The sequence below is a fragment of the Periplaneta americana genome, chromosome 1 (assembly GCF_040183065.1).
Source record: "Periplaneta americana isolate PAMFEO1 chromosome 1, P.americana_PAMFEO1_priV1, whole genome shotgun sequence".
NCBI classification, from domain to species: domain Eukaryota; kingdom Metazoa; phylum Arthropoda; class Insecta; order Blattodea; family Blattidae; genus Periplaneta; species Periplaneta americana.
In genome coordinates this window covers 165,123,639-165,143,473 of record NC_091117.1, presented here as the reverse complement: position 1 = coordinate 165,143,473, position 19,835 = coordinate 165,123,639, and the positions used below count along the sequence as shown (strand labels likewise).

The 19,835-nt window shown below is 36.6% G+C and overlaps 1 protein-coding gene across 2 annotated transcripts in view; it reads left to right on the top strand.

Moving 5' to 3' along the window:
- lovit (loss of visual transmission) overlaps positions 1 to 19,835 on the top strand; it is a 116,837-nt gene that overhangs the window by 42,309 nt on the left and 54,693 nt on the right. For both annotated transcript variants that reach the window (XM_069830933.1, XM_069830925.1), the window contains exons 2-5: positions 444 to 686; positions 12,385 to 12,647; positions 16,596 to 16,847; positions 19,601 to 19,702. In XM_069830933.1, coding sequence (XP_069687034.1) covers positions 460 to 686; positions 12,385 to 12,647; positions 16,596 to 16,847; positions 19,601 to 19,702 — 844 coding nt within the window. In that variant the 5' untranslated portion in view covers positions 444 to 459. The remainder of the gene's footprint in view (positions 1 to 443; positions 687 to 12,384; positions 12,648 to 16,595; positions 16,848 to 19,600; positions 19,703 to 19,835) is intronic.

Sequence of the window (19,835 nt, the reverse complement as noted above, 5' to 3'; positions counted from 1 at the left end):
TTATCGTGTGTTTTGAGAGTTAGCCAATAGAGATACGAGTACCCACGTGTGTGACCTTATGACATCTTACGACATCAACATTCATTCACAGCATTACCCCGCTGCGTCTCATTCCCCTGAGACTTTCTCGTGGTACAGTATCTATCTTAGGAAACATTTGTACAGCTTCTGTAATATTTTAAGGAACAAGATTTTACATGATATTTGAATATATGTAGAAAAAAACAGTATTCGGAACAATGTATGGCCGATCAAAAAAGAGATTCAGGCTATAAAAGTTATGTAGTTGCTGATCGTGGGCGAAGGAGACAATTACACAAGCATAATTGAAAATTAAATCGGTCTCAGAAGATGGCCGTTTACCGAGGTGCCTGCTGAATGGAGGCGGTGATTTCTGTAGTTTTTAATATGAATAACGTGTTTCTGTGTGGCATGGTTCATAGTCGCGGCGAGGGCGGAATGGTGGACAAACTACACGACTATCAGGGCTTCGTGGGGCGCCTGCACACATGGCGAGAGAACATGAGAATGCGATGGTGTGCGTGGAAGGAAGACCACCGCCAGTACTCCACAGACCATGGTGGAACATTTTCCATTGGATTCTTCAGAAAGAAGCCCCCAGAGCAGGAACCTGAGCCCGAGTCTCCAGTTCGAGACGAACTCGAAAACTACTCGCATATATACAGGTAAGGCGTCTCGTCAATAATCAGCTTTTCATCTTTTGCCAATTTGATATAGCTCATCATAATCTGTAGGCTATACCCGGTCACAACACGCCACTCTACTGTCAGTCCCTCTCCACGTCAGTAGTATCTTCGAGTAGAATTGAAGAATAGAATGAGCTGGTGCCTGAAGTGCCTCTAGACAAGTGGATGCAGTAGAAATAATTTGTTGCTATACGTATCAGTTTGCAGAAACTTTCAATGTGACGCATATTATGTACGTATATCTACAACACCTTCAAGGCAGAATCCTCCGTTAATACGCACTTATACCAAAGCTGACGCAATAAAATCGCTGGATCAACCAGCGTTGCCAACCTGAACACGAGCGATTCGGCTACAAACATCCCGAAATTCAGCTACAAATACTGAAATTAAGCTACGCTCAAAACTTGAAGAATTTGCACATATTATGCTGTTCATTGTGCTGCGTTTAACGATTGTTTAATTGCCCATTATATTAATTTAATAAAAATAATTCGAAAGAGCTACGAATACTATTATTATTATTATTATTATTATTATTATTATTATTATTATTATTATTATTAATGGGGTTATTAATGTTAATATTTATAATAATCATTATTATTTCTTACAAACCGAAAAATCAATACATAAGCCTAAGCATCAACACACTTCTATAGGTTTGGTAAAGCGTTGCTCAACCCAATCTACAAACCATGCACCAATATAAGAAAGGGAAAGTATCTCACCTAATGAAATCTAGTCGATCCTTCTGATAACACTAGCTAAAATTTTAACTGTAAATATGTACCTATAAATACGTAGACAAATATGTATAAACACATGGACACTGTGTTTTGGACAAAGTGTCGCAGCAAGTGGACAATGGGAAAGATATGCGTGGGAAGGGCCAGTTTTTTTAAATCTAAGAGGTTTAAGTTTCTTTTTATTTGAAGTCGGAGTACGGTTAATTTTGCGGAGTAGGCGACCCCTAATAAAAACTCTGCTGTGTGCCGGGAAGTTCACAAACAGAGGAACTGTCAGGTTACTGGTTTACTTTTGTTGGGTAGGCGACCCCTAATAAACCGCCTGACGGGTGTCTACAAATTCACGAGTACAGAAATTGTCAGTTAGGAAATAGGCGCTATTCACATAATAGGAAAATAAAACTGAAAATAGCAATGCTATCCTTGCCATAAATGCGGGTCGCATTGTTCAGAATTCAGTCTGTGACACAAAGTTTCTACCGGTATGTTTTCGTAATTTTAATGACGAAGTGAGGAAATTCTGGTGGGTATTAGTATGACAAAATAAATTTGTTAAAAGAAAGTGTTTACACATAAAATTTAAGTATTCACAGATGGTCGCTCCATCGAATCTCAATTCGGCTACATTTTGACATTCGGCTACGACCATTCTGCTACAAGCTACATGACTAAAAATTAAGCTACGTTTAGCCGAATTCGGCCACGGTTGGCAACGCTGGGATCAACCAAAGTTATTTCCGTGGTAACTTTCTATAACGAAGACCCTACATCCACAAAGATACGAATGAGGAAGGTGGGGGGGGGGGGGGAAACTTAGATTCACATAAATATTCCAGTTGTACCAAGACCCCTTCCAAAAACTTTAGTTTACAACTACACAGGAGTATACAAACTCAAATGCAACACCTGCAACAACTTCTACATACTGTCGGTGACTCAGGAGAAGACGAAAGCGGACTGAAGAGGAAGGGATGTGAACAGATAACGTATGACAACACGTGCAATATTTGTACTGCAGTAAGCGGAAACATTACGTCTCCTTCTCTTCAACTTAGCTTTAATTTCCATACGCATTGTTACTCATGTTTCCTGTACGAGTAATAACCTGGCTACCGAGATGCTTATCTGAGCGATGTTTATAACAATCAGCAGCGATAGTCAAGAAGGTCACATTCTTTCCGCTCGTCTTCTCCTGAGTAACGGACAGTAGGACAGACAGGCAGATCATTTCAAACACGTTACAAAGAACACATCACAACCATAACAAAATTACAAAACACCTCCACAAATGCAGAACACATCACAAATGCTAACCACACCTACAGAGACATCAACACAGACATGGAAATACTACACATCCAACCAAAAAGCCAGAAATTAAACACACTAGAACAATACGAAATATACAGACACACAAAAACACATTCCAAAGAAATTCTCAACACACAACTCAATTTCAGAACACACACACTCTTTGACTCCACTTTACACCAGACGAATACACCCTCACAGAAAACAAAACAAGAGGCGCCACCAGCAACGACCAGTTCTGAGGATGACCCATAATAGGTTGAAACATGTAAACAAGGTACGTTAGAATTTAACACAAGAACGTCTTATCATACATATTCCGAACTTTAGTTTATACAAACCTTTCACAATTTTCTCCCTCCCAACTTCCCTTTTGTTATCACTGACATTGGCCAACGAAGCTGGTATCAGACATGTCTGTTCCACTGCACTATGATCATGAATTTTTCACCATAAATTTGTTCCATCATTTTAAGAGTTTCGGTTGTCATCTTGCATAACTTCTGCCTAAATTTAATCTTCTTACGCTGGTCAAATCCTCACATAATACTCTTACACACCATTACCGTTATCTTCTTCTGCCCCGAACCCTTCTCCCGTTCACCATTCCTTCCAGTGCATCCTTCAGTATGCAGTTTCTTCTTAGCCAGTTGTCCAATTAATTCCTTTTTCTGTTCTTCATCAGTTTCAGCATCATCCTTTCTTCGCCCACTCTTTCCAACGCAGCTTCATTTCTTATTCTGTCTGTCCATTTCACACGCTCCATTCTTCTCCACATCCACATTTCAAATGCTTCTAGTCGCTTCTCTTCACTTCGTCGTACTGTCCATGTTTCTGTCCTATACAATATTACACTCCACACAAAGCACTTCACTAATTTTTCTTTCTCCAGAGATCCGCAGAAGATTTTTCTTTTTTGTAGTAAAAGCTTCCTTTGCCATTGCTCTCCTTCTTTTGACTTCGAATTATTATCATTTTAATATATTTTATTGAATTTTTTATTTTTGTATTTGTAATTATGATGAAATTAGTAACTGCTAATATTTCATTTTTAAGTATTTTTGTTAAAAATTTTAAAATAACTAGGCAAATAATCTCGCATGTTTGTCAAAAACATCTCTTCTTGTCGGTGTATTCATTAAAATATATCAATTTGTTTTATTACATTTATTTATTTATTGCTAGAATTGTTTTAATTTTTTAGGATTTTATTTTGTTGTAAGTTATATCATTTTAGTCCCATGGTGCAATACCACAGCTTAGACAACCGAGAACAAACCCAAGGCAAGAGATGCATCATCTTTCTATGAAACAAAGATAATTTTTATCTATTTTGTGTAGGCTAATCCATAATCTATAAATAACCTAACATACGACTGCAGATTGTGAAAGTAGGTCAGAGGAATGTTTTAAATGAACAAATCGGGCTTAAGAGGTCCATGACCGTTAAGCCCTTTCTTTCAAGACAATGTCTCAGCTCTGATAACAATACAGCATGTTTACCAACATATCTTATCTTTATTTTCTCTTATAATTGCTTGACAACCCTCGCGCTTCTATTCTGAAGTAGTTTTAAAGCTCTTAATATCAAATATACTTTATTACATGTTATGTTGATAAAACAAAGCAAAAGTGGTCGTCATTACACAACACAGTTTGTCAATAGGAATATTACGCGGAAAATAAAATAATACTGTTTTAAGTAAAAGGTTTCTTTACGTCCGCATTCTTACAGATAATTTTCGTTGTTGCAAGGTCACTACAATATCATTTCCAATGTTTTCTATTTTGTGTAATTTCTACCTCGGATGTATGCAATACAAATAGTATCAGAGAAGAGTTCCACTATCTGCTCGCACGCTTTCAACCTCCATTCCAATCTCAATCTCTTGATGCCACAACCTACAGACTTGAATAAGCTTTAATTTGTACTTGTATTACAGGGAGCTATGCGATAGTCTAATTCGACTTACAAGAGTAAATATGATGGACTTAATAGAACTTAAAAACATGAAACAAGTGTTGTAACGAAGTAAATTTTCCTGAAATGGAAATTTTTCGAAAAATTCTCCTCTACAACTATCCGGAAAATTTTCCCTCTGGCCAAATCGTTCTTGCACGAACTTTGTCTAAACCCGCAAAATTCAAGGCGTATTTACAAGCACAACACTTCAAATAACAAATGACAAACGATAAACAATCTAACAACGCAGTGTTGTGATGACGAAAAAAAAAAAACGCTACGAACTTTTGCATAAAAAAATTATTCGACGTCAGTTGTACGGATTCTGTAGCTAATACTTTTCAGTTGCTACCTAAACGAATGATAAGGTTACTAAATTGACAGAATCAGAGTAACCCATCTTATATTACCATATAAATGCGATAGGGTGAAAACTTGCACTAAAACCAGAAGTAAGTGTAAGTTAAACCACATAAGTTGAATAATTATATGATAGAAAATTTGTTATTAAATTGTGTAAATATTGTGTATTATCATTATTTGTGAATGTATCAGTTTTAAGATTAAGTTTATGTACTTTTGAACTATTAATAAATAATATCAATATCAATATATTACCATATTTTATCTTCCACAAATTGCTGTAGCGCTCGCCGTGTCCCCGAAATGGAAAGCCGATGTACTAGCCGTTGAGTTGAACGTTCTCCATAGGATCGACATTAATAGTATATTACGCAACAATCCTAAATTTGGTAATATTAAGGCGCGAATATGTTTTTGTTAGGCCATAATTAAATGTCTAATTTTTTAGTTTTTACAAATATATTACCTTGTTAGTTCAGTGGCAATGAAATGATCAACATGCGTGTATTTTTAGAGTTTTCTCGACTATTGCAACAGATGGCACGAGTGTGAGTATCTTTTCAGCGTGTTCCCGAGTAGTACAACAGATGGCAGGCGTGTAAACTGTATTTATTGATCTTTTGAAGAGCTTGGTATGGAGATTTTAATCTCAAAGCAACACACATTAAAACAAAGGAAATGTACTCAATTTATTAGAATATTAAAATTAACATGTTCAGAATTTATTTTATTTTAAATACATCTTGTTGATTGTGCAGTTTGTGAAATTTATCTGGGGAATTTCTCCCAGTGAAATGTTTGAAGTTGGGTTACTTTACTTGAGTCATTCGATCAATGTCACTTTCAAAACTCGCGTGTCATTTTGGATTGGTGCTCTCAAGGCTTGCGGGATGTTGCGCGCACTCTATTAATCAATATCGCATATGCTTAGTTGGAAATCGATAGTTGCAATAACATAATGAATAGCAGTACTTTAATGTATGTCATTAAGATACAGTTACGTCACATGTAATGAGCTTATTATAGTATGTTCGAGCAAAAACAACATTGATACACTGAGTCAAGAAACTTAAGTAACAGCACAAAAATATGTTATCACTTGTAACTGCTTATGACATTAACAGCTCTTCCGCTATAGCCTACAAATATTTTAGCCTCGAGTTCTAACTTAGTTATCTTATCACTCAGTCTAGAAGTAACTTTCCACAGAATTCTGTATTCTTCCTTTGTTTTTGTCTAACCCACAACGAACTCAAATCTATTTCAGATCGTGTTGCTCATAAGACTTTCACTTTCTTGCTAAGAATAAGTATAATGTTCTGGAATTCCTTGCTTCATTTCACCCAATCGTATGTGGAAATTCCAATGATAGCGTAAAACGTATTTACTCCAAATGAAGTAATAGAATACAGTATATACTTCCTTTAATACAGTACTGTTCCTTATTTGATGTTGAACCAGGGTTTAACCCATAGTCGTATTTTGCTACTCGACTTCTAAAAATGCAACAGACTTTCAATGTAAATGTGTAAAAATGCGACAACCACATTGGACTTCAGAAATGGAGAGCATGGCAGCATAAAGAACCAAGGAGTGAACTTTGAATATGTACAGTAGGCCTACATCAGGAAGGACTTTGTGGGGAAAAAAAATTCAACAAATTATGGGGTTAGATACAGCTTACAGCAGTAAAATTTTGGAAATATTAAACATGTTTTTCCTCTATTATTGTATCTTGTACAATAATGAAAATTAGTATGTGTAAAACACTGTTCTTCTGCTATATGAAAAAAATATTTTTAAGATTTAAAAAAATTGTTTACTTTTTTTTTTTTTTTTTTTTTTTTCAAATTCAGTTCACTGTGCAGTGATGATGCGTTTCCCACATAATTCAAAAGCTATCCAACATTCTGTGAAGAAATTTTTTGTGTGTATTTATGCGTGTCATATCTACAACATGATGCAAGATCACTTCTCTACCTTTGATAGATTGTCTGATGAAAAATAAATTCATTTTAAAAATGGTCAAATATTAGTATTTTCTATTACACAAAATTAAAAAATATATATTATTTATTAAGGAATGCAGTTGAAAGAGCAAGATATTGTAAACATGAGTTTCGGCAATAAAATAAAAAAGAGAGAACATGAAAAAGTAAACAAGTTTTTGAATTCTGAGGGAAACTCTTCATCACTGCACTGTGAACTGCCAACATTTTGAATTTTGAAAAAAAATATATATATATTTTTAAATCGTAAATATATATATATATACTGGGTGTTCATTTCAAAGTGTGTCATGACGTCACTGTTGTTGGGTCACCGATTTGAAGCGAGTTTCAGTTTATATGTTAGAGGAGTTGCCTATTATTTAAGGCGTTCTTCAATCTGAACTTGAGAATGTGTACGGTATAACTTGAACGTCGTAGCAACAGATGGCGGTCTGTACGGTCTGTGTGCTACCATAACCTCTTTCGAACTGTGTTTTGCGCCGGCAAGTCGTACGCTGGGTATTTGTTATCATCGGTCGCGTACGGTAACATTCCACAACACAAATCAAATCAAATGCTCCGTGTCCATGTTGACCGTCGAAGTTAATGTCAACAAATACGTAAGTAATCGTCTTAACCCTCTCCCCATATCTCGACAGTACGTATTTCCAAACAGTTCACATTCCTGCCACTACCGGCGTTACCGTACGTATCGGCACGTACTCTTCAGAATGAACGCCGTACTTGCTAGCCAACTTCTCTGCCTCTTAGATTATACACCTGAGCTGCGGAAAGATTATACACCTGAGCTGCGGAAGTGTAGGAAGATTGAATTCTCTAGGCTCATCAGCTAGCCACATGACGGCATGCAGCGAGCCAAGACACATTTTGAACTGAACACCCAGTACATATTCATATAGTAGAAGGACAGTGTTTTGTACGTACCAATTTTTGGTATTGAACAAGATACAGTAATGGAGGAAAAAAATGTTGAATATTTCCAAAACTTTTACTGCTGTAAGCTGTACCTAACTCCTTAACCATACTCTGAAGGCTGTTGTAAGCACCGTCAGCATTATTCGTGTCAGAAACGAAGATCTGAAGCGTAAGATATTCATTTCCTTTCTTTCACAAAATGAATGCGGAATATGACACAAAGGACACTAGGAAAGTCATGCAATGTAGGGAAACTGTAGGCCAGACTCGGCTGGCACCATGAGAGATAAAAAGGGTGTGAGAGGCATTAGCATGCAACTTTGTCTGCATTCCTTGCTAAGCAGTGAATGTGAACGCCTTGTAAAACGTCGGGGTGGTCGAGGACTGCACATCGCACAATTATCCGCTACAATTTCGCTCGCGCATTGATACTTGGTTAGTGAGGAAATGATTCCTGTGCTGGGTGAAAACTGTCCACATCGGACAACAATATTCCAGTGGTATAGGGAGTTTAAGAAAGGGAATTTTAATCTTGAGACTTCAGGTTTCTGAAGAAACCAAGCGAAAGTTTCGTGATTTCGACTTCTAGAATCTTTAATTGTAGGTATATTTCCAAAAATTTATGGGCGCTGAAATAAACCGGAAGACCCATTACCTTCAGATAAAGTCATTTGACCTCCACTCAAATCCATTTTTTGGACAGCAAAAGAGTCCCCTACAATATTCCTAAAAGATATGAGAAGAGTGGCATCCTAAACTTAGTAACAAGATATATTCATTTTAATGTATTTTTGTATGAAAGTAGGCCTACTTTTTTATACTCTGAAAAAAATCAAATCGAAAATAATTTATCCTTAACAATTTCACTCTAGAATCACGCATGCCACTTTCCACTTACTTACAAATGGCTTTTAAGGAACTCGCAGGTTCATTGCCGCCCTCACATAAGCCCGCCATCGGTCCTTTCCTGTGCAAGATTAATCCAGTCTCTACCATCATATCCCACCTCCCTCAAATCCATTTTAATATTATCCTCCCATCTATGTCTCGGCCTCCCCAAAGGTATTTTTTCCTCCGGCCTACTAACACACTATATGCATTTCTGGATTCGCCCATACGTGCTACATGCCCTGCCCATCTCAAACGTCTGGATTTAATGTTCCTAATTATATTAGGTGAAGAATACAATGCATGCAGTTCTGTATTGTGTAGCTTTCTCCATTCTCCCGTAACTTCATACCAAATATTTTTCCTAAGCACCTTATTCTCAAGCACCCTTAACCTATGTTCCTCTCGCAAAGTGAGAGTCCAAGTTTCACAACCATACAGAACAACCGGTAATATAATTGTTTTATAAATTCTAACTTTCAGATTTTTTGACAGCAGACTAGATGAGGAAAGCTTCTCAAACGAATAATAACAGGCACTTCCCATATTTATTCTGCATTTAATTTCCTCCCGAGCGTAATTTATAATTGTTGCTGTTGCTCCAAGATATTTGAATTTTTCCACCTTTTCGAAGGATAAATTTCCACTGTAGAAGTGAAAGTTGACTTTGAAAACTTGCTGCCGAAAAACAGTGTCAATTATCGCAATATTGAAAGTTTCATACTAGTTGTTTTTGACAGTTTAGAAGTGGGTATTCGCACTTACCGTGAAAGCCTAAAAACTCATCATATCCTTTAGAAGTGCATTGCATAAATTACTATATCTTCATTATAAGTTCATATTAAACTCAAATTCGGACCATATATACTCTTACAATACACAGTAAACAAAAATAATACAAAACTAGGACATATTGTTTATTACTAAGTCGTTTGTACTCCCACTCACTCAGCGTCCATTACATGGCGAAGCTTTGTTCCCGAGACAAAAAATGTTAAACCACTCATTTTAGTTAATCTCTCTCAAGTCTACTTTCCCATTAATTGAGCCTAAATGTCATACAAGTGCAGCTCTTAAACATGGTGCTAGTTTCGGCCCAACACTTTATTATAAAGTTACAAACCATTTTCCAAATTTGAAATATTTTAAAATTGAAGCTTTTAAAAAAGAAATTTGTAAAATTATCAATGATATATAATATTTACAAATGTATTTTTTTTTACCTTTTATTTCTGTCGACTATATTCATGTTTTTATTGAATATCACTGGCTTCTGTCGGATTGTCAATTTATATTAAATGTGTATTTTTCTCTCTTTTTCTCTTTCTTCTTTATTCTTGCTCTTGTGTTGTATTTATTGGTTTGAATTAAGTTACTTACTGCATTTAGTAAACTGTCCTTGTAAATTTTATGTTATATTATTGGCTAAGACCACACCGTACACGAGCCTGGCTCTTACGGTAGTGGCCAGAAACATATTTGTTTTATAAATGTAATTTGTACTCACTAGCTAGCTAGTTAAATAAATAAATAAATTTTAAATAGATAAAATGTTTTACAAATGAATATTGACAGATTTTGTTGATATTCTAATTTCGAAAATAATTTGTCCAAAATTTATACACATGAAATAACACAATTTTACTAATATTTCAAGTATTTTGATCACAAGTACATAAATAAAAATGTAATAATCGAAATCAAAAATGATTAAAGCTTCACTTTTATTTGTGCCTAATCCCTGTTCAAATTCCTTATGTGTTTCATTTAGATTAAATAATAATCTTTCAAGACCATTTTCACAATATTGTCTGCATTAATATCCAGTATTAATGTTCTCGTTTCCCATTTTACTAACTAATTAACATTTAAAGCTATAGTCTACAGGTCTACCATAAACTTTTTTCTTCTATACTAAGTTAAACAAAGTATTTAAATTGTAGTATCGATTTATTATTTACAACACCTTTATACATTTCGGGTTTCCAAATACTATTGTTCACATATCTCCGGCTGGAAATGGAGCCTTGTTATTAGCCGACCTTAATTTTCAGACTGGCAACGGGAACTCAAATTTGGTGTCGTTACTTTCCTCCCTTCTCTCGACGATTAGGCGGAAGCTGTTGAGGGATGCTGCGGTAGTAGCTGTCTTTGCTGTCAGTGATAACTGTTGGCGGCTGGCTTAATTGCCCAACCGTCTAACGTTCTTTAGAGTATTCTCGACTCTTTCCCCTGCAAATTTTACTGAAGTCTTAAGTAGAACAGTGTGAACAAAGTGAGAAATGATCCTTAGGCTAGGAGTTCAAATAAATGTTAAGACTAGTTTCCAGAGCCTTGCAAGAACGCGAACTCTTGTACCTTTTAGCTTATATTTCCTCCTTTTTCCGACACTGATTCATTTGCAACCCAAGGGATGTCATAAGGAGTCATTACGTTTCATTTTCTTGTATATATTTTGAGTCTATTATGGATCAGTGGATAGCACGTGCGTTTCCCAAACCAAGTGGTTCGAATCTCGGCGTACCTCCATTCTATGGGAATGTCGGTTTGTCCTTTATTTTATATTTGTCCTGTAACTTCTCCGCACTGGCCCTGCACGGTGTTGACCACACGGTTAGGGAGGCCCGCATTGTGAAAGTCTAGTGTTGGTCCAAAGACATCCTTCCCTACATCACATTTGATTGCAAATCAGTAGAAAATAGAAGGTTAAAAAAATAATAAGACGGAGAACAGTGTAGGGGAGACTCGGCTAATTCCGCAATATTAAGAAGTAAATCTATCATATTTTCATCAAAATGTTTATTGAAAAATATCATCAAGGTATGTAGACATGGACGAAACCTTTCATTACCAAATGATATAAAGAGACCTATTAAAATGCAAATATATTTAGTTGTACGTACATTACAGTTGAAAAAGAACTCTGGTAATTCCGCAACAGTGCGGATAAATCCGCAGTAGTAAATAATTATGAAATACATTATGAAAGTAACATAAAAGAAACAATTTATATGTAACAATGTTCACTTTCTTCACAGCTGTGGCTGGGTAACTTTCGGTGCTGGACCCCGGACTCATTTCACCGGCATTATCACCTTCATATCATTCAGACGCTAAATAACCTAGATGTTGATACAGCGTCATAAAATAACCCAATAAAATAAAATAAAAATTCACAGCTGTGTAGCAAAACACGAAAAACAGCCAACTTTCGAGGTTTTACTATATTGCCGACAGAGGTGTCGACCAATATCCTTAATTTTTTTCTATAGCACTGCAGAGGACATGGCTCCTGTTGACAGCCTCTCAAAACTTACGTTCACGCTATTGTAAGGTCGCAGTAAAATCATATATGCACTACTGCAGAATTACCCGTACTGCGGAATTAGCCGAGTTTTCCCTACTGAATAAGCAGCGTATTGGTGCTCAAGTATTCACATCTGGAACTGTAGGTTAATTTTTGCACCTGACCGCAGGAAGAAGAAACGCGTGGAGCTGGTGCGGATCTCGGCAGCTGTGATGGGCATCGAGTTCTCCTACGCGGCGGAGACAGCCTTCGTTTCCCCCATCCTGCTCAAGATCGGCGTGGACCACAAGCACATGACGATGGTTTGGGCTCTGTCACCGCTCGTCGGCTTCTTCGTGACGCCCTTCCTGGGCTCTCTCAGCGACCGCTGTCATCTGCGCTGGGGCAGACGACGGCCATTCATCCTTGTACTGGCAGTCGGAATATTCACAGGTACGAGTACATCCCACACATCTTCGCGTAGCTCCTTTTCGCCTTTTTTTTTTTACTCTCACTTCTTAACTTATTTATACGAGGGGGATCCAGGAAATAACGACCGTTCGCGCATACCCGCCGCGCAGCTGACTCCCCTTCCTTGTTTGAAGGTCAACTGGCTTCCTTAACATGTGTTCTCATAATGTTGTGAGTACTGGTTGCAACAAGTCGCCATTGTGCATTTTGTGTTACTTCAAAATGAACGACGTGATTGATAATCCCGCCGACTGTGAGGTGAGGAGTGTGATTCGATTTTTGAATGCCCGACATTTGAAACCTGCAGAAATTTACCGGCAATTGAAAGAAGTGTATGGTGATACTGTAATGAATGAAAGAAATGTGAGAAAATGGTGCGAGTTTCATCGTGGACATTTGTTCGCCCATTGTTGAACATTTCGCACCATTTTCTCACATTTCTTTCATTCATTACAATATCACCATACACTTCTTTCAATTGCCGGTAAATTTCTGCAGGTTTCAAATGTCGGGCATTCAAAAATCGAATCACACTCCCCACCTCACAGTCGGTGGGATTATCAATCACGTCGTTCATTTTGAAGTAACACAAAATGCACAATGGCGACTTGTTGCAACCAGTACTCACAACATTATGAGAACCATGTTAAGGAAGCCAGTTGACCTTCAAACAAGGAAGGTGAGTCAGCTGCGCGGCGGGTATGCGCGAACGGTCGTTATTTCCTGGATCCCCCCCTCGTAGTAGTGGCAAAAAACCGGACCGACTCTTGAAGCCGATTTCAGAGCCTTGTTCACTCCAGAGCACGATAGACTGGTAACTAAGAGTTTCGTGGTTCGAATCCTGTCTGGGAAGGATACTTTTTTTGTTCCTTATTCAAAATTATTCCCAATACTTTTCGATTGCTGGTAAAATTCATGTTCTGGAAATAATACGTTAATTAAGTAGTAAAATATCGCTGCAATCGAAAAGTATTGGGAATAAATTTGAATGAGGAACAAAAAAAAGTTTCCTTCCCAGGCAGGATTCGAACCACGAAAGTCTTAGTTACCAGTCTAACGTGCTGTCACTGTGAACAAGGCTCTGAAATCAGCTGCAAGGGTCGGTCCGGTTTTTTTTTTTTTTTGCCACTACTGTAAAACACTTTTGACGTACTCATTTGTCGTCTCCTCATACACAAATTCATTTGCTGTTAATATTAATTTATTATGTAAATAACTATTTTGTTACTTAGAGTTGTCAATTACTTACAGAAACTCGCTCATTTACTCATTGATTTCTTTTATTGAATATTTACTTCCTCATTTATTTACTTATTTACGCAGATCCCTACTTATTTATTCATTCACCCATGCATCTAGACATACATTCATTCACCTATTCATTTAACAATAAATTCATTCATCCAGTCATCTAGCCATAAATTCATTCACCCATTCATCTAGTCATACATTTATTCACTTATCCATTTAGACACGCGTCAATACATTCGTTCATCCATTATTTTATTTATTCATTTAATCGCATATAAAGACCGTTTTCTTAGTCCAATAATATTGGTATAGCCTAAGTATGCAGGGGATATACACAACGTCACGTGTCCTGCAGTAGACACCCTGCTCACAAACACAAGTAACGCGCACTACAGGATCACTCTAAACATGTTCATTACTCCTAAACAAGTGCAGTATACTTCAATTTAGTAATGTTTATGATATTATTCATTACTATTTGAAATAAAGACGTCTAAAACAAGTACGAAAGTATAGAAGTGGGTAGAGGAATTTAGAACACAGTATGTCTGTGTAAGTTGCGACATAATTGTGTGTAATTTCTGTAAGACTGACTTAATCTGTTCTAAAAGTTGATATTTACAGCAGCACTGTAATTAAAAATATATATAAACCACTTGAAATTGATAGAAAGAAGTGAGTCTAACTATCTACCTTCAACTAGTAATTCAGTGCTAGCGGACGAATTTAGCAGAGATCTGTATGAAATGATGTGCATACCAACATTCCTTTCAACAACGTTGAGAACAAGCACTTTAAAAATTTTGTTGGAAAGTACACTTGTACACGAGGGCAGTATCTGTTTACAGCAATACCGGTATTTTAAGATAAATTTTACAGAAAAGATTATTGTAATATAGGTTTAAACATTTCATTCGGGGCAGTACCTGTGTTACAATTGTACCGATGTTTTAAGTTAAAATTTTACAACACAGATACCGTAATATGGGCTTAAACACTGCATTAAGAGCGGTACTTATGAAACAGCAATATTTTAAGTTAAAATTTTACATCAAATATTATTGTAATATAGACTTAACATGTTAAGAGTAGTGCCTCTGATACATTAACATTTTAAGTTAAAATTTTACGTTAAAGATTGTTATAATATAGGCTTGAGCATTTCATTAAGAGTAGTATCTGTGAAACAGTAACATTTTGAGTTAAAAGTTTACAGCAAAGGCTATTTTTATTCTTTTGTAATACACAACACAGCTTTACTCTTGAAATCATTCTTTTATGTGTGTATTGTGGTTGTTGACCTTGATGCGAGAGTAGTCTCTTTTGAAACGTACAGCACCATGCGCCACTACTCTTCATCAAGACATTTGGCTCATTGCACAAAATGTGTACTCACTTAACTTCAAAGGATAGTGGCTAAGATTCCGGCCTCTAGTCACATCACAGATCTTTCCAGTCTTTAATTGATTATCAGTACTGTACACAGACAGTTCGTCACGGCATTTTGGTTCCGATTACATCGAAACATAGCTTCTTTCTGTGACTTCAAATAGGAAATATTGCAAGGCACCAGTTCTGAAGAATACGAATGAAGTGTAGAAATTTGTTTTCGGATCAGAAACTACTATAACTTCCACTCTACAAGCTGATATGTTATCGTGGAGCAAATCCAGGTGCTTGGTTCAAGATACTCGTGCTTTACGTGACCAACACGCTTCCAGAGTCGTTTCAGACCTTTCAAATAATGTCACTCAGTTACGTCACAGTAGAAGGATCTAATTTTTCTATGAATTAAGACCTTTTCTGTAGTAGAAACAATCAACTTTTTTTTTATTTCCTAGTTCTAAAAACCCAGTTCGTTCGCTTTAGGTGAGCTAATCGACTTTCATTCTCGTCATTTCACAGGTAATTTCCCACATATCTCTACAATTAGTTTAGTTGAAATAATTACCAACATAATGCTTAAGTTTTAAAATACATCTCCACAAAAATTCCATCAAATTCGCTTTGAAATTCGACCATTTTCTATTGCAAAATCGTCGGAAGTCCCTCAACTCTAGTTTCACCGAATTTATTATCATAGTCTTTTCATTATGGATTTTATTTAAATTTCGTATTTTTCTTTTTTTATTTTATTACATTCCATTTGTTGTATTCTTCCTTACGTTTTCCCTGTTAACTATTTGTACTAACTCAGGTGCTTTTTTATATTCCAATCTTTAATTCTGTATTTTACTTTCTTTTTTCTATTATGGTATTATTTTCATATTGTTTAGTATCGATTTTGTTATTACTTTTTGTAATATGTTAGTATTCTGTGCTTTAACTTTTTTTTTTAATTTCACTGTTTGTATGCTTTGTGACCTGGTAGAGTGTAAGAGAAGGCCCTATGGCCATAACTCCGCCAGTTTAAATAAATAATAATAATAATAATAATAATTATTATTATTATTATTATTATTATTATTATTATTATTATTATTATTATTATTATTATTATTATTATTATTATTATTATTATTATTATAATGTGCCATACTCTTATTATGCACGATTTTCAGTAACAACAGACTCTTTATAATGCTGGTGTAAAAAAAAAAAGAAAGAAAAAAAAAGAAAGAAAAAAGAAATTTTTGTACACCAGTAAGTGAGCGAATTGCGTTGATTTTTTTGTTCCAGGACTACTATTGGTTCCGAATGGTCAGACGATCGGATACGCACTGGGGGACTATTACCCTTCGTGGGAGAACCACACGGAGCCTCCCGTCGACAACTGGACGGACACGAGCAACACGACTGTAGTGTCGGACGCAGACTACCCGCATCCCTGGAGCGTGTTCTTCACCGTGCTGGGAACCGTGCTTCTCGATTTCGACGCCGATGCTTGCCAGAGCCCATCTAGAGCTTACCTACTAGACGTCACTGTTCCAGGTACAATTCTACAGGGACATCAGTTTATTTTACTTCAATTTTTATTGTACCTGAATGTACTTCACTCCCACCCCATCTACTAATGAAGTTCCAACTGTCCTCCACATAGAACCAAGGCCACATATATAGTAAACAGTACTGAGTTAGTGAGTATGGTACGTTCCAGAAATATGTTCGCGTTTTCCAGTGACGAAAGAGCTTCCAATATTGAATCATATTTTCGCACACGTACTGTCGTCCGTTTGCCTACGTCGCATCCCGATTTTCCCTTCACCTGCTTCTGCTCGCCCCTCTGTAAAGGCTAGTGGCTGGGCTGTCTTAGCTCTTTTCTGAAAACATTAATTTCTGTTAGGAATTGGACGTCTAAGTCCAATTATACAACTTTCGATAACTATAAATCATCCTTTTTCCAATTAATCTCATTTCACAGTTTTCGTGAACTTGCTCATCGTACGAAGAAGTGGGTAATTTTTTCATTCTGACCTCGAGTGAGAACATCGAATTAAAGTCTATTAATATAATATTGAGTTGATGCAAAAAGTTCGTAGCGTTTCTTCGCTGTGGAAAAAAGTTTTTATTTGACACGAATAGGAGACAGAAATGAATCTTACATTATCCACGACTCTTTGCCAACGACGGGATAGTTTTTTCATTCCGCGTCTGAAAAAAATTTGGTACTTTGGAGTTAAAGAAGTCGTCAAGCCAAGTTTGTAAAGCATCTCATTTATCAAAGGAGTTTCCTTGAAGATCATTCGATAGAGAACAGAAAAGTTGGAAATCTGAGGTCGCAAGATCGAGAGAATATGTGGGATATAGAATTACCTCACAACAGAGCTCCTGGATAGCTGCTTTGTCATGTTATTGGAGTGAGGGCATGCATTATGGCGTTGTAGCACCATTCGATGCAGTCTTCTCGGTCGTTTTTCTTAAATTGCGGCCGTAAAGCAATAAATGTCAGCAGTTATGGTTACATTCCTGGGAAGCAATTCATGGTACACGACGCCTTCTTTATCTTACCAGACGCTTAACATCATCTGTGGATGGACACTAACTTTTATGTAGTCACCGGGTAGCTCAGTCTGCTAAGGCGCTTGCCTGCCGATCAGGAATTGCACTCGATTCCCGCTTCAGCTGTTTACCTGGTTGGGATTTTTCTATAAGGCGAATGTTAGATAATCTGTGGCTTATCCTCGGCCTCATCTCGCCAAATACCATCTCGCTATCATCAATCCCATCTAGTTCCTGATACGGCGTCGTTAAATAGCCAACTAAAAAAAATAAAGTATTTTGTGCTGAATGTTGTATGTTGAAAAGACAACCATTTTCTTGCAGTGCTTTCTCCGATGGTATTTTCCCCGTGCACGGCATAACTGTTTCGAGCCGCCTCCGCTGCCTTTACTCCTCTATTAAACTCAATCAGAAGAATATGTCGGAAGTGTTTTTTTTTCCACTTAACACTACAACTTGTATAGTCCACAAATAGCACAAATTTACTTCAAATCCGCAAAATTCAAGGCATATTTACAAGCACGACACTTCAAATAAATCACAAATGACAAACGAAAAACAATCTCGAAACAACGCAATGTTGTGATGAATAAAAATTCTACAAACGTATGCATCAACCTAATATATTTTCATTTTTTTTAACCTGGTACGTATGTTTTTATGTTTTACAACTAAATTAAATACTTGTGTGCATATAGGCCTACTTCATATTAATTTATTTCATTTTAATTGATGTTTTTGACTTCTATATTTATTGATTTTAAAACTATACTTTATTTGGCATGAATTTATATTATATTTTTATTTATACTGTTTATTTTATTTTTGGCTCCACTTTACTTTTATTTCGGAATATACAGGGTGTTTCCGAGGTGGTGTTACAAACTTTCAGGGATGATGGCGAAGGGCACATGCATCAATTTGAGATAAGGAACCCTGGTCCGGAAATGACAGAGTCGAAAGTTACAAGCAAAAATATTTTTGTGTGGAAATGAAATAATTTTATTCCTCTGTACACCTTATTTATGTGTATTTATCTGTACATCTTACACATACTGTACTCATCTGACGTTGTTTACGTTGTCTACTTACAGTATTCCATTCAGTGCGCTGTCTGAGGGATGGAGATAAGAAACTACACTAAAGCAATGCAGATGGCGTAATGTGTAACAGACATGGTCGGTCCTGATACGCACGTCTGTAGACAGCAGTGTATGTGTACAAGTTGCAGTGTCCAGTCGATCAGTCCTAGTGAAATGGAGGAGTACACGAGAGCGGAATAAGTAGACCTGATTTTCGAATACGGATGAGCCAATGGGAACAGTAGACAAGCTCACAGATTGTATCGGGACAAGTACCCACGTAGGAGACATCCGGCCCATACCATCTTTCCACGACTGTTCCAAAGGTTAAGGGAAGGAGGGCACGTGGTGTGAAATTACAATTCCAATTTCACACATATATTTTTGCTTGTAACTTTCGACTCAGTCATTTCCGAACCAGGGTTCCTTATCTCAAATTGATACATGTGCCCTTCGCCATTATCCCTGAAAATTTGTAACACCACCTCGGAAACATCCTGTATACTGTATTTACTTTCACGTGTTATTACTTTTATTTATTTTCATTTTATTTAGATTAATTTTATGTATTTTATATACATTTCATTTGCTTTTACTGCAATTTCACATTATTTATTTTAACACTGGATATATTCTCACTGTGCACTATGCTTCTGTTTCCAGAGGACCACGCTCGCGGCCTCAGCACGTTCACAATCATGGCGGGTTTAGGAGGTTGCCTTGGTTATGCTCTGGGTGCCATCAACTGGGACGCCACTGCATTAGGTAATTTTGCTGTATGAAAACAAGAGCCACAAAAATCATTCGGTTAAATTTAACAATATTCATAACTTTCATCTTGTTGCCATCATACGGTAATATTCGTTCGATCGCCGCATGTGGTACGCAAGGCACGTAA